The sequence below is a fragment of the Diabrotica virgifera genome, chromosome 6, assembly GCF_917563875.1.
Source record: "Diabrotica virgifera virgifera chromosome 6, PGI_DIABVI_V3a".
Taxonomy (NCBI): Eukaryota; Metazoa; Arthropoda; class Insecta; order Coleoptera; family Chrysomelidae; genus Diabrotica; species Diabrotica virgifera.
The window spans coordinates 106,088,040-106,108,803 of record NC_065448.1 but is presented as its reverse complement, the minus strand read 5'-3'; the positions used below and the strand labels follow the sequence as shown (position 1 = coordinate 106,108,803).

The 20,764-nt window shown below is 35.9% G+C and overlaps 1 protein-coding gene across 3 annotated transcripts in view; it reads right to left on the bottom strand.

The window, feature by feature from the left end:
* LOC126885912 (uncharacterized) overlaps positions 1–20,764 on the bottom strand; it is a 163,115-nt gene that overhangs the window by 26,876 nt on the left and 115,475 nt on the right. For 2 of the 3 annotated variants that reach the window (XM_050652717.1, XM_050652718.1), the window contains 2 exons: positions 6,133–6,195; positions 4,687–4,889 (listed from right to left, as the gene is read on the bottom strand). In XM_050652717.1, coding sequence (XP_050508674.1) covers positions 4,687–4,889; positions 6,133–6,195 — 266 coding nt within the window. The remainder of the gene's footprint in view (positions 1–4,686; positions 4,890–6,132; positions 6,196–20,764) is intronic. The other variant, XM_050652719.1, reaches the window with a different exon arrangement.

Sequence of the window (20,764 nt, the reverse complement as noted above, 5' to 3'; positions counted from 1 at the left end):
TTTCAAATGACTGTAGCTTATTTATGTGTTCTTGCTTTAATGTCCAGCTTTCAAGTCCATATTGTAGTATCGAGAACACGTAGCATCTCAAAGCTCTTGCTCTCAGTTCTAAGCTAAGGTCTTTGTTGCAGAGAACTGTTTTCATTTTTACAAACGCATTTCTTGCTATTTCTATCCTGCTCCTTATTTCTGTTGTTTGATCATTTTTCTCTGAAATCCAGGTTCCTAGGTATTTGTATTTATCAACCCTTTCTATCGGTACATTTCCCAAATGTATGCTTTTTTGTATGTTTGTTTTCTTAGTTATTATCATGTATTTGGTCTTTTTTATATTCATTTTTAGTCCATATTCTTTACAGAAATTTTTTGTTTTGTTCAGTAGTAGTTGGAGTTGTTCAGCAGAGCTTGCTATAATCACGGTGTCATCTGCATATCTTATGTTGTTAATAGATCTTCCGTTAATTATTATTCCTTCACTTTGAGATAGCAATGCTTCTTCAAAAATGGCTTCACTACATGCATTAAAGAGTAATGGAGACATAATACATCCCTGCCGAACTCCTCTCCTGATTTCAATTTCTGGACTGGGTTCGTTATCTATTACAATTTGTGCTCTTTGATTCCAGTAAAGGTTTGTTATTATTCGTAAGTCCCTTTTGTCTATGTTTTTTGTCTTTAGAATTTGGACTAATTGGACATGATGGAGAATTTGGACATCGATATCGTTGTGGCTAAAAACCTAGGACTACAAGCTGAACTAATCACCTTGAACGAAGAAACAGCAGATCACAACCCCATTCTACTAGAACTAGGAACATGGGAAGAAACAAACCCGCCGAAAAGGATAAAAAAGAAAATAAAGTGGACGAAATACAAAAGATTAGTGAGTGAAAGAATAAATATAGTGCCAGTTATAAATAACCCTCAACAAATAGAAGAAAAAGTCCTAGCGCTAGAAAACATCATCCAAGAAGCAATTAGAAACAGCACAACAGAGGAAGAAGTCGAGGTCCACACGGAAATAGCCAGAAGAACAAGAAACCGAGTAGACAAAACCTGGGAAAACACATTAAACAGAGAGGTCAAAACAGCTCTTCGACAACACCGTAGTGAAAAATGGGACAACTTCGTACAAGACTCAAGATGGAAGAACTAGACTCAAATATGAAAAATGTTTGGAAGCTCCAGAAAATGATGAGAAGTGACAGGAAACCCATCCCCCCATTACACGGAGAAAACGGCATGGTATATACCATAGAAGAAAAAGCAGAGGTGATGAGGTCTACGCTCGAAAGAGAATGCAGGTTAAACTTCCACCCAGACGAGGACGTAAACTTCATGGAAGAAGTCGAAGAGCAAGAAGAAAGACCAGAGGACCCAGAAGACATCATTCCCCCAACATCAGCGGAAGAAATAAACGAACATATAAGAAACAGTTCACCGAGAAAAGCGAATGGTCTAGACGAAATAACAAATAGAGCCCTAAAATACTTTCCCATGAGAGCTATAGTGTATTTTACAAACATAGTGAACGCGATACTAAGATAAAAAATATTCCCGAACAGATGGAAAGAGGCCCATGTCATTATGATCCCAAAACCTGGCAAAAACCACACATTCCCGCAGAACTACAGGCCAATCAGCTTACTCCCAGCGATCAGCAAGATAGTGGGAAGAATTTTTCTCAGCAGACTGCAGACGGAAACAAACAGATTAGAGATAATCCCAGAAGCTCAATTCGGATTTAGAGCAGAGCACTCCAGCGAGCTACAAGTACTCAGCTTAACTGAGTACATAACAGTTGGATTCAACGACAAGCAGTACACTGGAGCAGCATTCCTGGACGTAAGCAAAGCTTTCGACAGAGTATGGCATAAGGGGCTCATATACAAAATGCGAGGTTATGGGTACAGCGGAGCGATGACGAGGCTGATCTCCTCGTACTTAGGCGGCCGGAGTTTCAGGGTTCGGATAGGACAAGTCCTGTCCGAGCTCGGAAACCCGGAGGCTGGAGTGCCACAGGGAGCGGTCCTGTCACCTCTGCTGTACACAATATACACCGTCGACGTACCTAGAACACCAGGTACCCTTACAACAGCCAGAAGAATAGCTGACGGTGCAGAACAACCCCATCGAGTGGAAAAACGAAGCTAAATACCTGGGAGTCACCATGGACAAAGGATTAACCTTACAAAAACACGTAGAAACCTTAGTCCAGAAGGCCAACATGGCGAGAGCAACACTAAGAGGACTCACAGGCAGAAAAAGTAAATTAAGACTAAAACGAGGTTAAGATTAATAAACAGCATAATATTACCGGTATTAACATACGCATCTCTCGCATGGGAACAAGTATGCAACACCCACAAAAAGAAGATACAAGCGGTCCACAACAGCAGCTTAAGAGAAGCAGCCAGAGTCCCAAGATACGTAGCAGAAAGATTCCTGTTCAGAGAACTACAACAGGTGAGAGTCACCGAAATGATGACAGATAAGGCAAGGGTCAAATTCGCGGAGCTGGAGCACCACCCAAGTCACATACTGCGAGAGATGCTAAGGTATGACGCTTTCCACCGATGGAAGCACAACCAAACAAAGAGTGACAAAGTAAAAGAAACATTAAAAGTGAAATTAGTAGTTAGTTTGTAGCTCAAACACCAAGTGCCGAAGAAAGACACAACCCAAACGTAGGTCCAACACCACGACCAGGTAAAGTCAGCCGGTAAGAAAATAGAGGAAAAGTCGTAAGCCAACAAAAAGATACAAAAAACAAAAAAGGCGTAAGCCACCAAAAACAACATAAAAAAAATCACAAAAAACAAAAATTCTTGAGTTCCAAGCCATTGGACCGAGCTCAGTGGGGCTTGGTACAATGACTTGGGGCCCAATTAAGCAATTTTAGTACCGCGGATAAGTAATTAGAAGATAAAGGCATAGAGCGCTTCGCGCTGGCCTAGTTTTGAACTCGATTAGGACACCACATGGAATCTTATTACCCAGGATTCCATTGTGAAGAGCATTTGGCTGATAGTTATGCCCCCATCGCGCATCAGCGTGCTATGGGGGGAAAGGGATAGCCTGTGGCATTGGAGCGAGGTGGGGTAATCCCTGTTTCTACTCGGGTCAAAACAACTCGCCCCAGTGAATTGTTACAACCGAATGTACTTTTTCGATAGGGTGGACATCTCCCACAGGTCGGGTTGAATCAAATTGCTTGCTTGCTTGCTCCATTTAAGATTTTAAATCTACCCCCCACCGCACCTCCAGGGGGTGGAGTGTGGGGTGGTGTTTAGTGTCGTTCCATAGATTTTTGAAAATTATTAAAAACGTATTTTTCAGTTTTTCGATCCGACGTTCATTTCGTGAAATATTCGACCGTTCGGCTACTTTTGGGACACCCTATAATATATACTAGGTATATATTTTCAAATCGGTTCCATTTCTACGGACTTTTACCATGCTTTTAAATTTTGGTCATTTAGTGTGGATTGTTCTAATACTAATTAGCTACATATCTCGGGGCATCTACCACGACGTCCTTTACTTTTTCTACTTGGGTATTGTTGTTTTTAAATATGTGTCAAAATGAAGTAATAAAATTATTTTTCTATGAATGCTATACAATGTGCAACTTCTCTCACTACTTACATACATTCAAAACGAACAATTTTTCACGCAGTGAGAAAAGTCGGCCATTGCAGTGGGGTTCTCCGCCAGTGTTCCATACATATGATAGCCGTTTCCATTGTAAGATGCACAAGACAAACACAATTTATTAATATTGTCAAACAAAATGTGTTTCCATGGTAACATGCACAATACAAACACAATTTATTAATATTGCCAAACAAAATGTGTTTCCATGGTAACATGCACAATACAAACACAATTTATTAATATTGTCAAACAAAAGGTGTTGACACATTACACAAACACCTAAATTATTTAATTTTGAAGTTTGAACTCTTGACAAAACCGCATCCATAGAAATAGAAAAAGTACAGTGTACAACACATAAGAAAATTACATATTTCTCCCTCGCTTGATTTGCGGCACTCGCGTCGTTGCTCGGCTCGTGCCAACACACTTCTGCGCTCGTGAGAAATATGTCTTTTTTCTCACTTGTTGTACAATATACTATTGTTATCTTATACGCATGTATAGTATTTTCGTAATTTATAACTTTTTTGAACGTTGGCGCAATTTGTCTGAGGTATCGAAGAAATTCTTAGCGTTTTGTCATAAAATATTTTGGAAGTCTAGGTGATATAAAGTCTAGTAGACTCTTACAATATTAAATGGTGTTCATTAAGTTTAAATAATTGATTCAATCAATTTGAAATTGAGCGGCTAAGCGTGGTCTGACAATAAGCGCCTTATTAACCCTGTATCTGGCAAAACCTTTAAAACTATAAAAATTTGAGAAAATTTGGAAAATTAGTTTTTGTGTATAATGTATACAATTTTAGCTACAGATGACATATTATTATATAATATATGTATAGAAATTAATAATTTCCATTTTAGAATGATGTTTGAATTAGTTGCCTACTCCTAGATGATGTCCTATATGTCAATTATCTATTTGAACAAAAATAGTTCAATAACGAAAACACTTAAGACAATTCAGAAAAAACAGTAGTGGTAGAAGTACCTACGTAGAAAAGTATTGTTTATATACCTTACCATGTATTTGAATTTATGGTGGACACCAAGGTAGAAAGAGGTTTGCTATTGAGCCTTTCAGCCGCCAATCCAATGTTGTGAGCTAAAGTAGGTGATATGCCGTTAATAGGCTGTCTGTTTTTTAAAATATTCATAACTTGTTGTATGTTTATTCCAGTATTATGACTGGGACTGGTAGATATTGCAGCACAAAATGGGATAGTCTAAAAAGTATTTTAGTTATAATGCTTAGTCAGAAATGAAAAAATAAACACAGAAATAGGTTTTTTGTAACAAATCGCTGTGAAAACCAAAGAGAATTAATACCTATTCTCTTTGGTTTCCGAATGAATATTTTTTTATTTGTGGCTTTAGCACTAAGCTGTTTAGCCAGATACAGTTGAGTCCCTGAATCTTTACACGTGCGTTATCATTTAAAGCATACGAAATAAGTCGATGACAAGTCGGAAATTGAAATTTACTAAATGCAACAGCAAGTGACAGTAAGTGTGAGATTGTTCGAATTCGGAGTTTGACTGTAACATATACACAGAAGATTTTAAATTTGTACTTCTAAGTAATTATGAGTTTTTGAATCGTGAAATTTTGGAAATTTCATTTTTAAACAAAACTTAACATTATTTATGTAATAAAAAAATATGCAAGTTCCCTATTGGTTAAATGCAATGAAACAAAATATTAAATAATAAGATAAGTAATTTTATACGATCATTAAACTTTATATAAGACAATGGACATACCTACTTTATTATATGAATGTAAAAGCTTTATAATGACGCAAAGGGATAACTACAATCCAAGCTAGCTAAATGGGAGATGATTTCTCAAAAATCGAGAGTATTTCCGGAATTAATAGAGAGAAAATGTGAGGCAATAACTGAACTGGATATCATTAATAGGAAAGAGAAAATAACTTAAAAGTGGCAAATCATAAAATAGAAATAGTCAAACAAATTACCTGATTACATACTTACGAAGGAGAAAAGATAGAGGAGGAGGATCTTGAAACAAATTTGGGGCCGATATAAACTGAAAAATAAAATGTATAGAGTAATAGCGTAGTTAGCAGGATTGCAGAAGATATTCGTATTTTAGTTTTACGTATCAAACTTTAGTTTACTAGAGTTGGTGCAAAACCTCATAAATCTTAAAACTGTGCATATAATCGAAATTAAAAATGTGCATAATTAATGCTAAAAGCGTTGCATTATTTTAATTTTATACTAAATGGCACGACAGGGTTTGATGGGCATCCTGATCTTTTCAGTAATGTCGGATTCCTTCGTTTAGTTTGTAGATTGACGTCTCCAATTGAATGACCCAATTCATTTTCATGAAGTTCAGAAGATTTTGCAAGTAGTCTTAAAATACCCATTCCTATTATTAACTTACCTATTGTTAAATAAATTATAAAATATAAAAATAAATACATAATGTATATACTACCTTTCTAGGCATAGATATTTTGTCATCCTCCATCTTTTCTCCTACAATTTTGGAAACCATGCTCTGAGTACAAAATATAGAATTAATATTAGAATATAATTCAAAATAAAATGAAAACAACTGGGTAAAACAAGACAGTTTAATTTAAAAAATAAAAAGCATAAGATATAGACGCCAAATCATCAAAAAAAGAAGGATCATATAATTAAATCATGCTTTTTAAAGGGGCATAAATCAAGACACTTATAAACAAAAAAAATAGGTTTTGTTTTTCATGTACCATACACCTATTGGATTTACAAAATAGTTTTAAATGAACTAAAATCAGGTATCTAGCGTAATGAATACTACGTATTATAGATTGTAATTGGATTTGAATAAGCGTATCTCAGATAAATTCATTGACAGCAGTGTGATGAGCTGATGACATTTTTTCGCGCAAGGGCGCAAGTGTACCGACACAAAAAAGTTTACAGATTGTTTCAAGTTCCTAGGATTAAACGTATATTATATTGAATTAATTAGCAGGGATTCTATTAAAAGAAATAGTGACAAAGCTCATCTACGTATAGGTACAGTTGCTAAAGTTAAAGCACCTAGATCACAATTAAAAATACATTAAGTTTTCCAAACTGACAAAAGATAAACCTCGAAAAAAAAATCGGTATTAAAGATACGCTGTGTCTAGGTACACGCAAACTTGTGCGCAAATAAAAAAGTTAGGTACACGCGAGTTAAGCCTCATCAATCCAGTATGCCAGTGACGTCATTATTTACCGTGGGCATTGACTGTATTTTTGGTACACGCTAATTTTCCGATTTTTTTATATGTTTAGTGTTTGTTTGATAGAAAAATATTTTTTATTAAGGGAAGGGGAAGGGAAGCAGAACTATTCAGATATCTCAAACTTCTTTTTCTTCAAAATTGTAATAAATTAATGTGTATATAAAAGTATATATTCAGGATAGCAAAATAAATATTTAGTTGGCATGACATGTACAAAATAATGTTAAAATAATTTTTATATGTAAGTTGAATATTATTGTGAAAGCTTGTGTCACAGAAAACGGTTGCAAAGAAATGTTCTCGCTTGTAGTGGTAACTCCTTTGAAACCTTTTGATGTCTAATATAATATTCTTTTGACCATCTTTCATCCCATAAACATTGTAATATTTAAGGTCTTCCTTTAATTTACGCTTTAAAATTTTTTCAGCCATCTTAATACTGCAAGCGCCAGTTAACTTGGGATGATCATCAGTCTCAGTGTCGTTGTGCGTATTCGCTGTCGCCAAGTTAACTGGCGCTTGCAGTACTTCTGCTACTCTTAATCACGAATTTTTGTCTCTTATTTTTTTATACTGTTTTAAAATGTTGTTAAACTCATTAAAAGAACTAAATAATTGCCCACACTCCATAGTAAATAAAAAAACACTAATCAAATAAAAAATAAGAAAACTCTTTACTTATCAATATTAAAGTGTAAACACAACGCGATTAGACAAATTCTAACCTCACTCTGATACTCGTGGTACTTACCACAGCATACGCGCGGCTCAAGTTAGTGTGTACCAAAAAAACAGTTAAAGTGCACGCTAAATAATGACGTCACTGACTTGATGACGTTTAGCTCGCGTGTACCTAACTTTTTTATTTGGGTACAAGTTAGCGTGTACCTCGACACAGCGTTAAAGATACGGAACTCGAACCACATTGACTTTAAGTTAGTTTGGAACTGTCTTCAGAATCTGATTACGATCGGAAAAGGAACAAAGTAAGTTTACTCTGGATGCCTGGACATACTTATATTGGTGGGAATGAAAAACCGAACTTAGGTATGTGCCAGGGGAGCAATAAAAGAAACATTCCTAGGCCCAGACCAATTCTTTCCGTTGGCATACCTAGCAAGAAGCACAGCCAAAAGAACTTCGGAAAAACTAAATCGTTATTAATAAATAGTAAATCGTAATAGATGTCACAAGAAAATAGCTTCAGAATAATATTAGGCTTATAAATATTGTTTTAAGACTACCCACCAATAAATTTATAAACTTTCTTAAGACAAACGTATCAGCACAGGCAATGGCAGTAGAAGTATACCTTGGCATTACGTTCCCTTAACGGGTTGAATTTGTTTGTCTATGGTTTAAACTTCATTTAGTGAGTCCGGTGCCAGACACCGGAGGAACTAGACGTGCGAGCGCAACGGAACAGCAGCCGAGAGCAGCCGAAGAAGTGGGAGTGGCTTGATTGTTGAACTTCTCAGTTCAGCCGTGAATGTAAGCACGGCAGCAGTCAAGCGCTTCTTACTCTCTGAGGCGAGAAGCAGAGGCGAAGGCTAATATTCTGGATGTGGTGAACTCAGGGACTTTGATTTTTATTGGATTCTCTGAGACGCTACAGCTAGAGATTGGTTAGCAGAAGAAGCAAAACGGGCTCGACGTGAGCCCGTTACGGGATTTCTACTGTGTCTCCGTAAGGGTATCGACACTGCAAGGTGTAGTTTTTTAGAAACCTACATCGGGCAGCTCCGGCCCCTTGGGTCAGTAGAACGAGAAACAGCAAGAGGAACCCTAACCCAGTTCTGTCTGGGTTAGTGAACAGCCGCGATAGGTCAAGGGAGACCGACCCTGAAGCAGAACTGGCCGGCGGGCCAGTCGGTGGAAAAAAAGGCTCGCCAAAATTAGGGCTCTCCGCCCCCAGACGATTGACCGGGCTACGTCTCGGTCACCCCTCCGTCCTATGGCCACTCCGCCAACTAATGAAGATCCACGCAAAGTGGATCTTAACCTTTTACAGGAACAGTAAGAAGAGAAAACCGATGAGGAAACCGACAAGGACATGGAGGAAGAAGTCCCCGGCGAGACAGAGAGAGGTACCACCAAAAGGGCTAGTACAGCAAACGAAGCGAGTGATGAAGAAAACAACGGCAAAGAAAAGCTCCTGAAAGAGCTACCTGCCCAAAAAGAACTGATGGGACAGCTGTTAGAAGCCACCAAAACTAGACAAGCCCAGTACGAGGCATGGCTGGTGAAAAAGTATGAAGAGATAGCCCAGCAGAGGGCCGAAATAGCGGAGCTGAAGAAAGAAATAATGGAGATGAAAGACGCGATGGTGAAGTCTCAAAATCAGGTGGTGTACCGGTTAGACGAGCTGATAGAAGCCCGAGGCCAGGACAAAAAGAGCCAACAACAACAGGCAAAGCCCCCATCGAAAGCGAAGCCCGAACCGAAAAAGAAGTCAACGACTGAAAAGTCATCGCCGACTACAAAAGCGAAGCCAAAAAAGAAAAAAGGACTTCCCACCACTGGCAACCAAAACCAGTTAACCAACGGACATTCTCACTCTGCCACGAGGACCAACAGAACCAATCCACAAACCAATGATCCAGTCCCCCCAGCGCCAACCACAGATGGAAATACGCTTGCCTTGCAGCGTCCTGGTAATGCGGAGACAGAGGACATGGAAATAAACGAAGAAACCACCGTGTTGCCTGAACAACAGGCAACAGCACACCGAAAGCCGCCTGTAATTAAATTACAGAGCTTAACCGAGATAGGGGCTATCCTCACCATAGCTCAACGAATAAAAGTTTACACGGTAAACAGAATTTACAGGAGTGGTAGGGAAACACTCATCCAGGCGAAAAGCCTGGAAGATTATCGAAAAATGGTGAGGATAATAGAAGAGTATGTAGAGACATACAAAGATAAGACGCTACAATGGATAGCCTTCCCAATAGACGAGGACATAAAACCCAGAGTGGTTTTAAGGGGATTGCCCACAAACACCACCAAGAAGGCAATCCAAGAAGAGATAGAAGAACAACACCAGATAGTCTGTCACGCAGCGAAGAACATGACTACCAGAGCCGGTCCCAAAAGAAAACTTCCGATGTTCATACTGACTCTGAATCACGAGGACGTAGATAAGGCTAAGCAGATTACCAATTTGTGCCACATGAAGGTTGTGGTGGTAGAGGACCTTCGAAAAGCGACAGGAACAACACAGTGTTTCAACTGCCAGAGCTACCACCATGTAGAAAACGCGTACCACAAGAACCCGGTGTGTGAAATGCGGAGAAGTTCACCCCACGAAGCTGTGTAAAAGACCCAAAGAAATAAAGGCAATATGTGCCAAATGCAACGGAAGCCACCCCTAAAATTACAGAGGATGCCCTAGATGCCCAACCCATGGAAGACCACCACCACAGAGGCCACAACAACAGACGAACATACGACAGCAGACAACCGGGGTATCCTATGCCCAAGCCACACAAGCCAAAACGACGTAAAACACCACAGCAATCCTCCAAGACGAAGACGACCTAGTCAGAATGGTAACAAACATAGTGACTAAAGTAGTCCAAGAAGTTATCCAAGGCACCAGACAGACGATAAAGTAAAGTCAGCATACAAAATAATATATAAAAAAGGCGCAAGCCACCAAAAAATATATAAAACTCAAAAAACAAAAAAAGATACTTGAGCACCAAGCCATTGGACTGAGCCCAGTTGGGCTTGGTACAATGACTTGGGGCCCAAGCAAGCAATTTCAGTTCCGAAAATAAGTATTTAGAAGATAAAGGCTTAGAGAGCTTCACGCTGGCCTAGTTTTGAATTCGATTAGGGCACTGGAATCTTATTACCCAGGATTCCATTGTAAAGAGCATTTGGCTGATAGTTGTGCCCCTATCGCACATCAGCGTGCTATAGAAGGGAAAGGGATGGCCTGGGGCATTGGAGCGAGGTGGGGTGATCCCTGTTTTTTACTTGGGCCAAAGCCAAAACACCTCGCCCCAATGAATTGTTACACCCGAATGTACTTACTTTCGAAAGGGTGGACATCTCCCACAGGTCGGGTTGAATCAAATTGCTTGCTTGCTTGGTTTAAATTTCATGTCAGCTGTTATATCTTTGTTTCAACAATTTTTTTCTTGAATTTTAGACCTTTGATGAGCTGGGGGAATTACCCCGATTTCTGTATGCGCGTGGGTATATTAAGTGTGTGAGTTATCTGCGACCTCTCTTCCTTACATTCTTCATAGTATCATACTAACACAGAAAGCTTGACGTTATTGGCAATCTCGTTCTGTTATCGTAATTTGGAAAATGTCCGTTAAAGATATATCTGATGTTGTTCTGAAGCTATTTTCTTGTGGCATTTTTATAATCAAGTATATTCAAATGGGAAATAAGCCACAATTTTACCTAAAAATGATTTTATTAACGTTTCGACGCCCAAGTCGGGTGTCGTTGTCAAAATACAAAATAATATTAAATAAACAAAAATGTTGTTGCTTAGTAAAAAATTCTTCTAATAATTTATTTAATCTGACTCATTTATATCGGCAATTCAGACACGTATTATACATTTTAAAGTAGACGACTTTAAAAATGATATTGCCAATATTGATGAGTTGCGTTCCTGGGACGACTTTACTAAAAGATAGTTCATTCGGTTACATGAAATCAATCCCAACTCAAGAATAGCCTCCACAAAAAATCATAGCATGTGATCTGTCTTTAAAAAGACAACCAAATGCAACGGTGGTACTGAAATTCTCGCGTTAGAGATTCCATAGTAAATCACGAGGGAAAACCAGGAAAAACCTCGTGATACTATCCCGACATCGCAAGTATTTGGGTTTACATTTAGTTTACTCTCAAAACTAATACCAAATTCTGACTTGATATTTTAAATTTTAAATAATACTAAAATACTAAATATGTACTAACTCGATATGTTACTGATTTACTAATTGTGGTATTTTCTTTCTATTGACTTCCTCCTTTAGTATGGGTAACCACATCCTACTGCATTCTACCGAGGAATTTGCGACACAATTGGTTTCATTTAGCATAATTAGAGCCGCTTCTTTGATTTTTCTCTTTTTACTATCTGCTTCTTTTAGGACTATACTTGAATCTCTCCACTGAACTCTATGTTCATTATCCCATGCGTGTTGACATATTTGAGATCTATCAAATTCTCTATTTTTTATATAAGACTGATGTTCATTTACTCTAACGTCTAATGGTCTTGACGTTTCACCTATATAAAATTGTTCGCATTTACAAGGTATTTTATAAATACAATTCTTTGTTCTTTCTTGTTCACTGTTAGGTTTAGTTTTAGATAGAATAGATCTCAATGTGTTTGTTGTTTTGAATGTTGTTGATATGTTGAATTTATTTCCTATTGTTTTAAGTTTCTCGGATAGTCCTTTTACATATGGTATTGATATTTTCCTCGTATTATTTCTTGTGAATGTTGTAGGATCCCGTTCTAAGTTGTTCTGTTCCATTCGATCCAATCTTGACAATTCCTTATTTATAAACGATATGGGATAATCATTTTTTAATAAAACAGATGTTAACAATTGTTTTTCTTCTAAAAATGAATTTTCGTTAGAACAAGTAATTTTGGCTCTATCATATAAGGATTTAATGATTCCCTTTTTAACGTTGATGTTATGATTTGATTTGTAATTGAGATATCTGTTGGTGTGTGTTGGTTTTCTATACACTTGAGTCTCATATCCAGTATCCTTCTTTGCGACCAAAACATCGAGGAAAGGTAGGGTGTTATTGTATTCCTTTTTCATTTTAAACTTTATTGTCTCTTCTTGATCGTTTATAATATTCAGGAACGTATCCAACAATTCCGATCTATGAGGCCATATGGAAAACACATCATCTATATATCTCCACCATACTGTGGGTTTTAAATTTTGTTTAGAAATGATATTAGTTTCGAAATCTTCCATAAATATATTAGCAGTATGGAGAGATTCAAGTATAGTCCTAAAAGAAGCAGATAGTAAAAAGAGAAAAATCAAAGAAGCGGCTCTAATTATGCTAAATGAAACCAATTGTGTCGAAAATTCCTCGGTAGAATGCAGTAGGATGTGGTTACCCATACTAAAGGAGGAAGTCAATAGAAAGAAAATACCACAATTAGTAAATCAGTAACATATCGAGTTAGTACATATTTAGTATTTTAGTATTATTTAAAATTTAAAACATCAAGTCAGAATTTGGTATTAGTTTTGAGAGTAAACTAAATGTAAACCCAAATACTTGCGATGTCGTGATAGTATCACGAGGTTTTTCCTGGTTTTCCCTCGTGATTTACTATGGAATCTCTAACGCGAGAATTTCAGTACCACCGTTGCATTTGGTTGTCTTTTTAAAGACAGATCACATGCTATGATTTTTTGTGGCGGCTATTCTTGAGTTGGGATTGATTTCATGTAATCGAATGAACTATCTTTTAGTAAAGTCGTCCCAGGAACGCAACTCATCAATATTGGCAATATCATTTTTAAAGTCGTCTACTTTAAAATGTATAATACGTGTCTGAATTGCCGATATAAATGAGTCAGATTAAATAAATTATTAGAAGAATTTTTTACTAAGCAACAACATTTTTGTTTATTTAATATTATTTTGTATTTTGACAACGACACCCGACTTGGGCGTCGAAACGTTAATAAAATTATTTTTAGGTAAAATTGTGGCTTATTTCCCATTTGAATAAGATATATCTGAGTTAGTAAGTTCACTGAATTTCTAAACCGAAATCTGTTTAACCATTTCTTCGGTACATTTGCAGGGGAGTTTTCATGGCCCATGACATTTAAAAACACTTAATATGCTTTTATATGCCATGAAGCATTTGATATACTAAACAGTTGAGCAGCCTCAACTTAAAGTGTTTTCTTCCAGTAAATCATTAAACCATAGATAATCCATACTTTTGTGTGCAACTATAAGTTTGTTTTCGGATTTATCCTCACTTTTTCAACATTGTGGCCTACATATGACAATTAAAATTATTACATACTTATATAGTTACCAAGGATTCTGCACTCCAACTTATAGAGAAGTTTCTCTCTCTCCAGATAGATGACGCTAACGCGTCCGTACGCATTTATGATTCAATAAAATTGTGTTTTGACTAGGAAAGTATTGGGGTAGTTCTGATTTCTTTCATTATATATGGATTTTGGATTTTGGATTTAAAATTATCTACAAATTTCAGTATTTACTTTTTTTTCAGACGAACTGTTCGGTCTAAAGTACAAGTTGAAAATTGCCAATTTTTAACTGTCTCGGCAAAACCCACTTTTTACATTCCAAAACTTTATTTTTTATTAGAATGCTGTCATTTGATAAATTTCTCCTAGTTTTTTGTACAAATAATAAATGCTAGTTCATAGGTATGGTATGTCTCTTGTGACAGCTTCCATGACTCCTTTCCGTCCTAAGAGGCATTTCCTGTCTGGCCTTTCCTGTCTTTCCTTTCCCTTAGAGCCACAGAAGCTCAGGCACAGATGGAGTCACAGTTTCAGTTGGTGTGAACATTTCCTTCGGATCTGCTATCTTGATTTCTGATAAACCTTGAGGTTATGTTCTTTTAAAATGAATTAGTTGAACTTCCATAAACCTCAGGAGCGGGTTTCTTTTTTATCCGAGGAATGGATTGTTTAGGAGCTACTGCATGTTTTGGTGCAATACAAGAAATGCCACATATGACGTGTAAAGTGTGGTATTCGTGGATTTTATGTACGTTAAAATCAGCGCTATCGTACACCTGCTGTTTAAAGCACGGCAGGTCAATTTTCTGCGGATCGCCTGCGAATGCTGACACTTCCAGGCGAACAGCTTCTGTATAGGATGAACAAAACCCCAAAGAGGAGACTACATCAACCTATTTTCTTGAGCCTTACTTTTTGTAGAGAAAACGGATAACCCTGCAAGGAATGGTAAGACCAACTATCTGGACCTTACTGCCGCTACAAGGCTTTGAGCAGCGCGTTGCTTATCTGGAAGTGTCAGCAGTCGCAGGCGATCCGCAGAAAATTGACCAGAAGTGCTTTACACAACAGGTGTACGAAAACGCTGATTTTAACCCTTTCTACGTCAGGCCTTAATTTGCATGTTGGTCCCTCAATCCCAAAGTTTTTTTCATTTTTAGAGTCCCATTGCCTTATATATACGTCGCATATAAATAAACAAATAAATGACCAAAACATGTTTTGTAATAAGTTTTTTTAACCAACTTAAACGTTTTCTTTTCAAAAGTACTCATTAGAGAGCAAAACCGACTTGAAAAAATGTAACTAACTTAAAAAAATAATGTAATGTAAATTAACATTAAAAGTTTTCTTTTGTGTGGTACTCCTCAAAACATGACACTACGCAAAGGCCGACTCCGCATCTTGCACACATGTATCTCGATTCGCTTCTTTTTTTCTTCTGGTCTTTTCTGTGGCTACAAACGCTTCACCTTCTAGCAGCTACCTATAAGCGTTGCCACCAGTGCTACAATATAGCATATATCTAAAATATGTGAACAAATATATACTGCAATGGGTCCGCATGACGTGTCTTAGGTGCCAACATTTTGAGGCTTTTCGAGCAATAATCCAACATTTTCGGACATATTTCTACGGCATTGGGACACCAATGATTCTAAAATTTTATAAGCAACGCATATTTTCGGCTTTGGTAAATTGAGACCATAACACCTTGAACGTATATATACGGTGGCTGGGAATACAGACCCACTCTTTCAAAAACATATATATATATATATATATATATATATATATATATATATATATATATATATATATATATATATATATACAGATAGATAGTATCTTAATTGACTTATTAGGAAATACGAATTTCACTATTTTTGGGTATAGAAGTCAAACTGGGGCCTTAAAGTACACTATTATCCAATATTCAAGCTTTCGGAAATGTTTATTTCCTTTCTCAAGAATTTATATAATTATAATATTTATATTTATATAATTTCTCAAGAATTATAATCTAAATTCTGGTAAGTTACTCATTAATATTTTTTATTCTTTCATACATGTTTTCTAAATTTTATCTTATTGCATTGTAGAAATTCTTGAGAAAGGAAATAAACATTTCCGAAAGCTTGAATATTGGATAATAGTGTACTTTAAGGCCCCAGTTTGACTTCTATACCCAAAAATAGTGAAATTTATATATATATATATATATATATATATATATATATATATATATATATACAGTCGAACCCGCTTATTGGAATAGCCTTCGTGAAAATCCAAAGTATTCCTATAACCGGGATATTCTAATAACCGATCACTGGTCGCTAGTAAAAACGTTTCGGGACCTCAAATTTCTATTCCTTAAACCGGGATATTCCTTTAAGAGGTATTCTAATAAGCGGGTTTGACTGTATATATATAACAGGTATATAATCTTTGCTGAACAGTTAGGAAACAAGGTTGAAATATGTTGAAATATAGTTGAAATTGCTGCTACCCCAATATTTCAACCTTGTTTTATATATATATATATATATATATATATATATATATATATATATATATATATATATATATATGCAGAGTTGGGACAGAAAGGGTTAACGTACATACATTGGACGGATACCACACTTTTTAAGTCATGGGTGGCGTTTCTTGTATTGCACCAAAACATGCAATAGATCCTAACCAATCCATTCCTTGGCTAAAAACTAAACCCGCACCTGAGGTTTATGGAGGTCAGAGAGCTGTTCAACTAATACATTTTGAAAGGACAAAACCTCAAGGTTTATCAGAAATCAAGATCCGAAGGGAATGTTCACACCAACTGAAACTGTGACTCCACCTGTGCCTGATCTTCTGTGGCTCTAAGGGAAAAGCAGAGACATTCTCGGTATTTTAGGATGGAATGGATTCATGGAGGCTGTGAGAAGAGACATACCATATCCATATTATGAACTAACATTTATTATTTGTACAGAAAATTAGGAGAAATTTATCAAATGACAGCATTCTAATATAAACTAAAGTTTGTAAAAAAGTAAATAGTGATATTTGTAGATAATTATAAGTACTTCAATTTCTGTTAACAGACCATTTACTAAAAGTTAATAGTTTTCGAGATTTAAGCAAAAAAGCAGAAAAAAGCTGAAATTTTTCGATTTTCTCGCGATTTTTTCAATTTTCCGGCAAGAAATTTGGTCCGCAAACCTCATATTCGGAGTCAGCAGCCCAAAATCCATTTATTATAAAAGAAATCAGAACTACCCCAAAACTTTCCCACTAGGGAGCTCGTAGAGTACAAATTGACTGAATCATTAATATTTTATTTATATGCATACTTCGAAAGCTTGGATTTTAAGCTTTAGCTTTAGCTGAAAGCTTTAGCAAAACGTTTTTTTTACTATGACTTCAACAACGTCAAACTACTGTCAAAGTGTAAAGACGCATTTCAAAGTTCCTCTCGAAAATTTAAATTTATTAGCAGTTTTTATTAGTTAAATCCGTTAAATTTTCTTTTTTAGTTTCGTTAATTTAGTTATAGTTTAAGTTTTATATAAATATAAGTAAGTTTTAGCGTTCGAAGCGATTAAATCTTGATGAGCGGACACGGTGACGGTGAGCCTCCCGATCCCAGAGAGGACGAATTTTACAAGTTTAGAGAAGAACAGAATAATAATATGGAAATAACAGCGATTTCAGGTATCGATAATATTAATAAAAATGTCAATAGCAGCTCAAACGTGAGTAAAAATCAAATTCATGTTTCGTCAAACTCGTCCCAAATAAATACAAATGACATTAGAACTACCTATAAATATTTACAAACTGACACAGGTCCTTTTGAAGTAATAATTGAAAATAAAAGTGATTTACGTTTAAATGCGATTAGGGTTGGTGATATAATATTAAAAAATTGGCCGGAACTGGATAATAAAATAAAAAGAATTGATTTGGCAGGAAAACATCGAGTAAAAGTAGTTTTTGGGAGTCAAAATGGGCCAATTTTTTAGTAGATCAAAATAAATCAAAAAGGTTTACTGAAAATAAACTTGAGGCTTATGTACCTAAATTTATGATTCATCGTCAGGGTATTTTAAGGGATATTGATAGAGACATTTCAGATGAGGAGTTAAAAAATAAAATTAAAGCCTATGACTACCACTGTAAATTTACAGTAGTAGAAGTCAAAAGATTAAAAAGTAAAATTGTTGAGAATAATACTACGGTATATGTTCCAACTAAAAGTAATATTGTGACTTTTAGGGCACAAAGTTTACCTAAGTATGTAGTTATTAATAAGGTATTAATTCCGGTCGAACTATTTGTACAGAAAGTAATTTTGTGTTTCAATTGCCATCGTTACGGGCACGTGGGTGGACAGTGTCGTGGTAAGTCTAGATGTTTCAAATGTCACGGTGAACATTTATCCTCCAAATGCACGGAAAACCCAAACAATAAATGTCTTCAGTGCAACGGAGATCATTTAACTACAAATTTTCAGCTGTGTCCTGAATATCTGAGGCAAAAAACTATTAAAGATATTATGTCTCAAAAAAATTTAACATACAATGACGCAATTAAATTAATCCCCAATAGAACATATGCAAATGCAACTACTAGTGAAAATAAAACATTAAATCCTCAATTTCTCATAGAATTAGCGTCTCAAAAAGCTTTTCCACTCCTTCCCAGTCAAGCTGCTCTTCCATATTCTTCAGGTTTTTCGCAGTCTAGCCCCATATATTCCCATAAATACACTATCTATAGAAATCCAACGAAAAGGGCCAGACCTCAAACACCTGATCCTTGTATTAATGAAGCAATCAAAATAACTAAACCAATTGAAATCGCTAGGTTACAAGGGGGTATTTTGAGTCAAGAATCTTACCGAGAGAATATTATTAAAACGAATGAAATGTCAGAAACAGAAACGATAACATTAGTATTTGAATTAGTTATGGATATATTAAAGTCTTTAAATAGGGATAATATTTTAAATGCTCAACAGTTTGAAGTGGTTAATATTATTAAGGACAGACTCAATAAACAGGGATTAAGCTCGCAGACATGAACAAAACCTTTTCTATTACACAATGGAACTGCCGATCGGCAGTTTCAAATAAATGTAATTTGGAGTATTTACTTCATGAATATAAAATCAATATAGGTCTTCTTTCGGAGACTTGGTTTAAACCACATATTTATTATAATTTCGTAGGTTATAATTGTTCACGTTTAGATAGAGAAGATGGAAAAGTTGGTGTAGCAATTTTAATTAAGGATGAAATTAGTTTTTCTGAGATAGATTTACCTCAAATGGAAAAGATTATGGCTAGGTGTGTGTGTGTTCGGATTGGTCAATTTAAGGAAGTTTATCTTGTTTCAGTTTACATAAAACCTTTGAGTAGAGTTACACTGAAACAATTTCTTAATTTTTTTAATAGCATACCAAAACCATGTATAATTGGTGGGGATTTTAATTCGCATCTTTCGGCTTTTGGATCAGATCTAGAAGATTTTGAAGGAAGAAACCTGTTAGAAGCAATAAACTCATTAAATCTAGTATTTTTAAATACAGGGGAACCAACCCTTGTTACTAGACCAGGCCAAAGAAAAAGTGCTATTGATATTACTATATGCTCTCAAAATATCAGTCAATTATTCCAGTGGGAGGTACTTCAAGATCCCCATGGCTCTAACCATTTGCCAATACTCATGAAATGTCAACTTAGAGGAACGCCACCACCAACAAAAAGTCATAAAATATGGAAAATTAACAAGGCAGACTGGAGAAAATTTAGCACTTTGTTATATGAAAAATCATTGAATGTTATTGACGATAGTTATGACAAATTATTAGAAGATATGAACGAAGCAGCTACCGTAGCTATACCAAAAAAGAGTACAAATAAACGAAATACTTGGGAAAAATGCAAACCATGGTGGAATAATGACTGCCAAGATGCAGTATCGAAACGCAAGCAGTTATTTAGTAAATATAAAGAGAATCCAAATTTGGATAATCTTAATAAGTATCAAAATCAAGATGCGATCGTTAAAAGAATTACAAATGAAGCAAAAAGAGCTAGTTGGAAATCGTATTGTGAAAGTTTGAACAAAAATACTCCAATGAAAGATGTTTGGGCTAAATTAAACAGATTCAAAAACAGGAAACAAGCAAATAGACATCGAATAGAGTGGGGAGAAAGGACAGAATATTTTCATAGTAAAATCTGTCCGAATTGGGTTAACGAAAAGCCAAGAGAGTTCAAAAATAATTATACAAATGATCACATGCTAAATAAACCTTTCATAATGAACGAATTACAACAAGCTTGTAAGAAAAGAAATAATACGTCTCCCGGAATAGACAACATCCATTACCCAATGATTGCTGAGATTCCATTTATAACTAAGCAGCGCTTATTAGGCATTTATAACAGTATATATACAAACAAGTCGGACATACCAGACGATTGGAAAAAATATTTAATAGTACCTATTCTTAAACCTAATAAACCTAGAGATTCTGCAGACTCCTACAGATCTATTGCATTGGGGTCTTGTATAATGAAAACGTACGAACGACTTATTAAAAACAGGTTAGAACACTGGCTGGAGAAAAATCAATTATTATCAGCAGTCCAATATGCATTCAGAAGAGGACGTTCAACTCAAGAAGTTACAACATCATTTGTTACTGATGTACAATTAGCATTTACTCGTAACAACTCAATATCCTGCCTATTTTTAGACATTAAGGGAACATATGATGTAGTTAATCTAGACATAT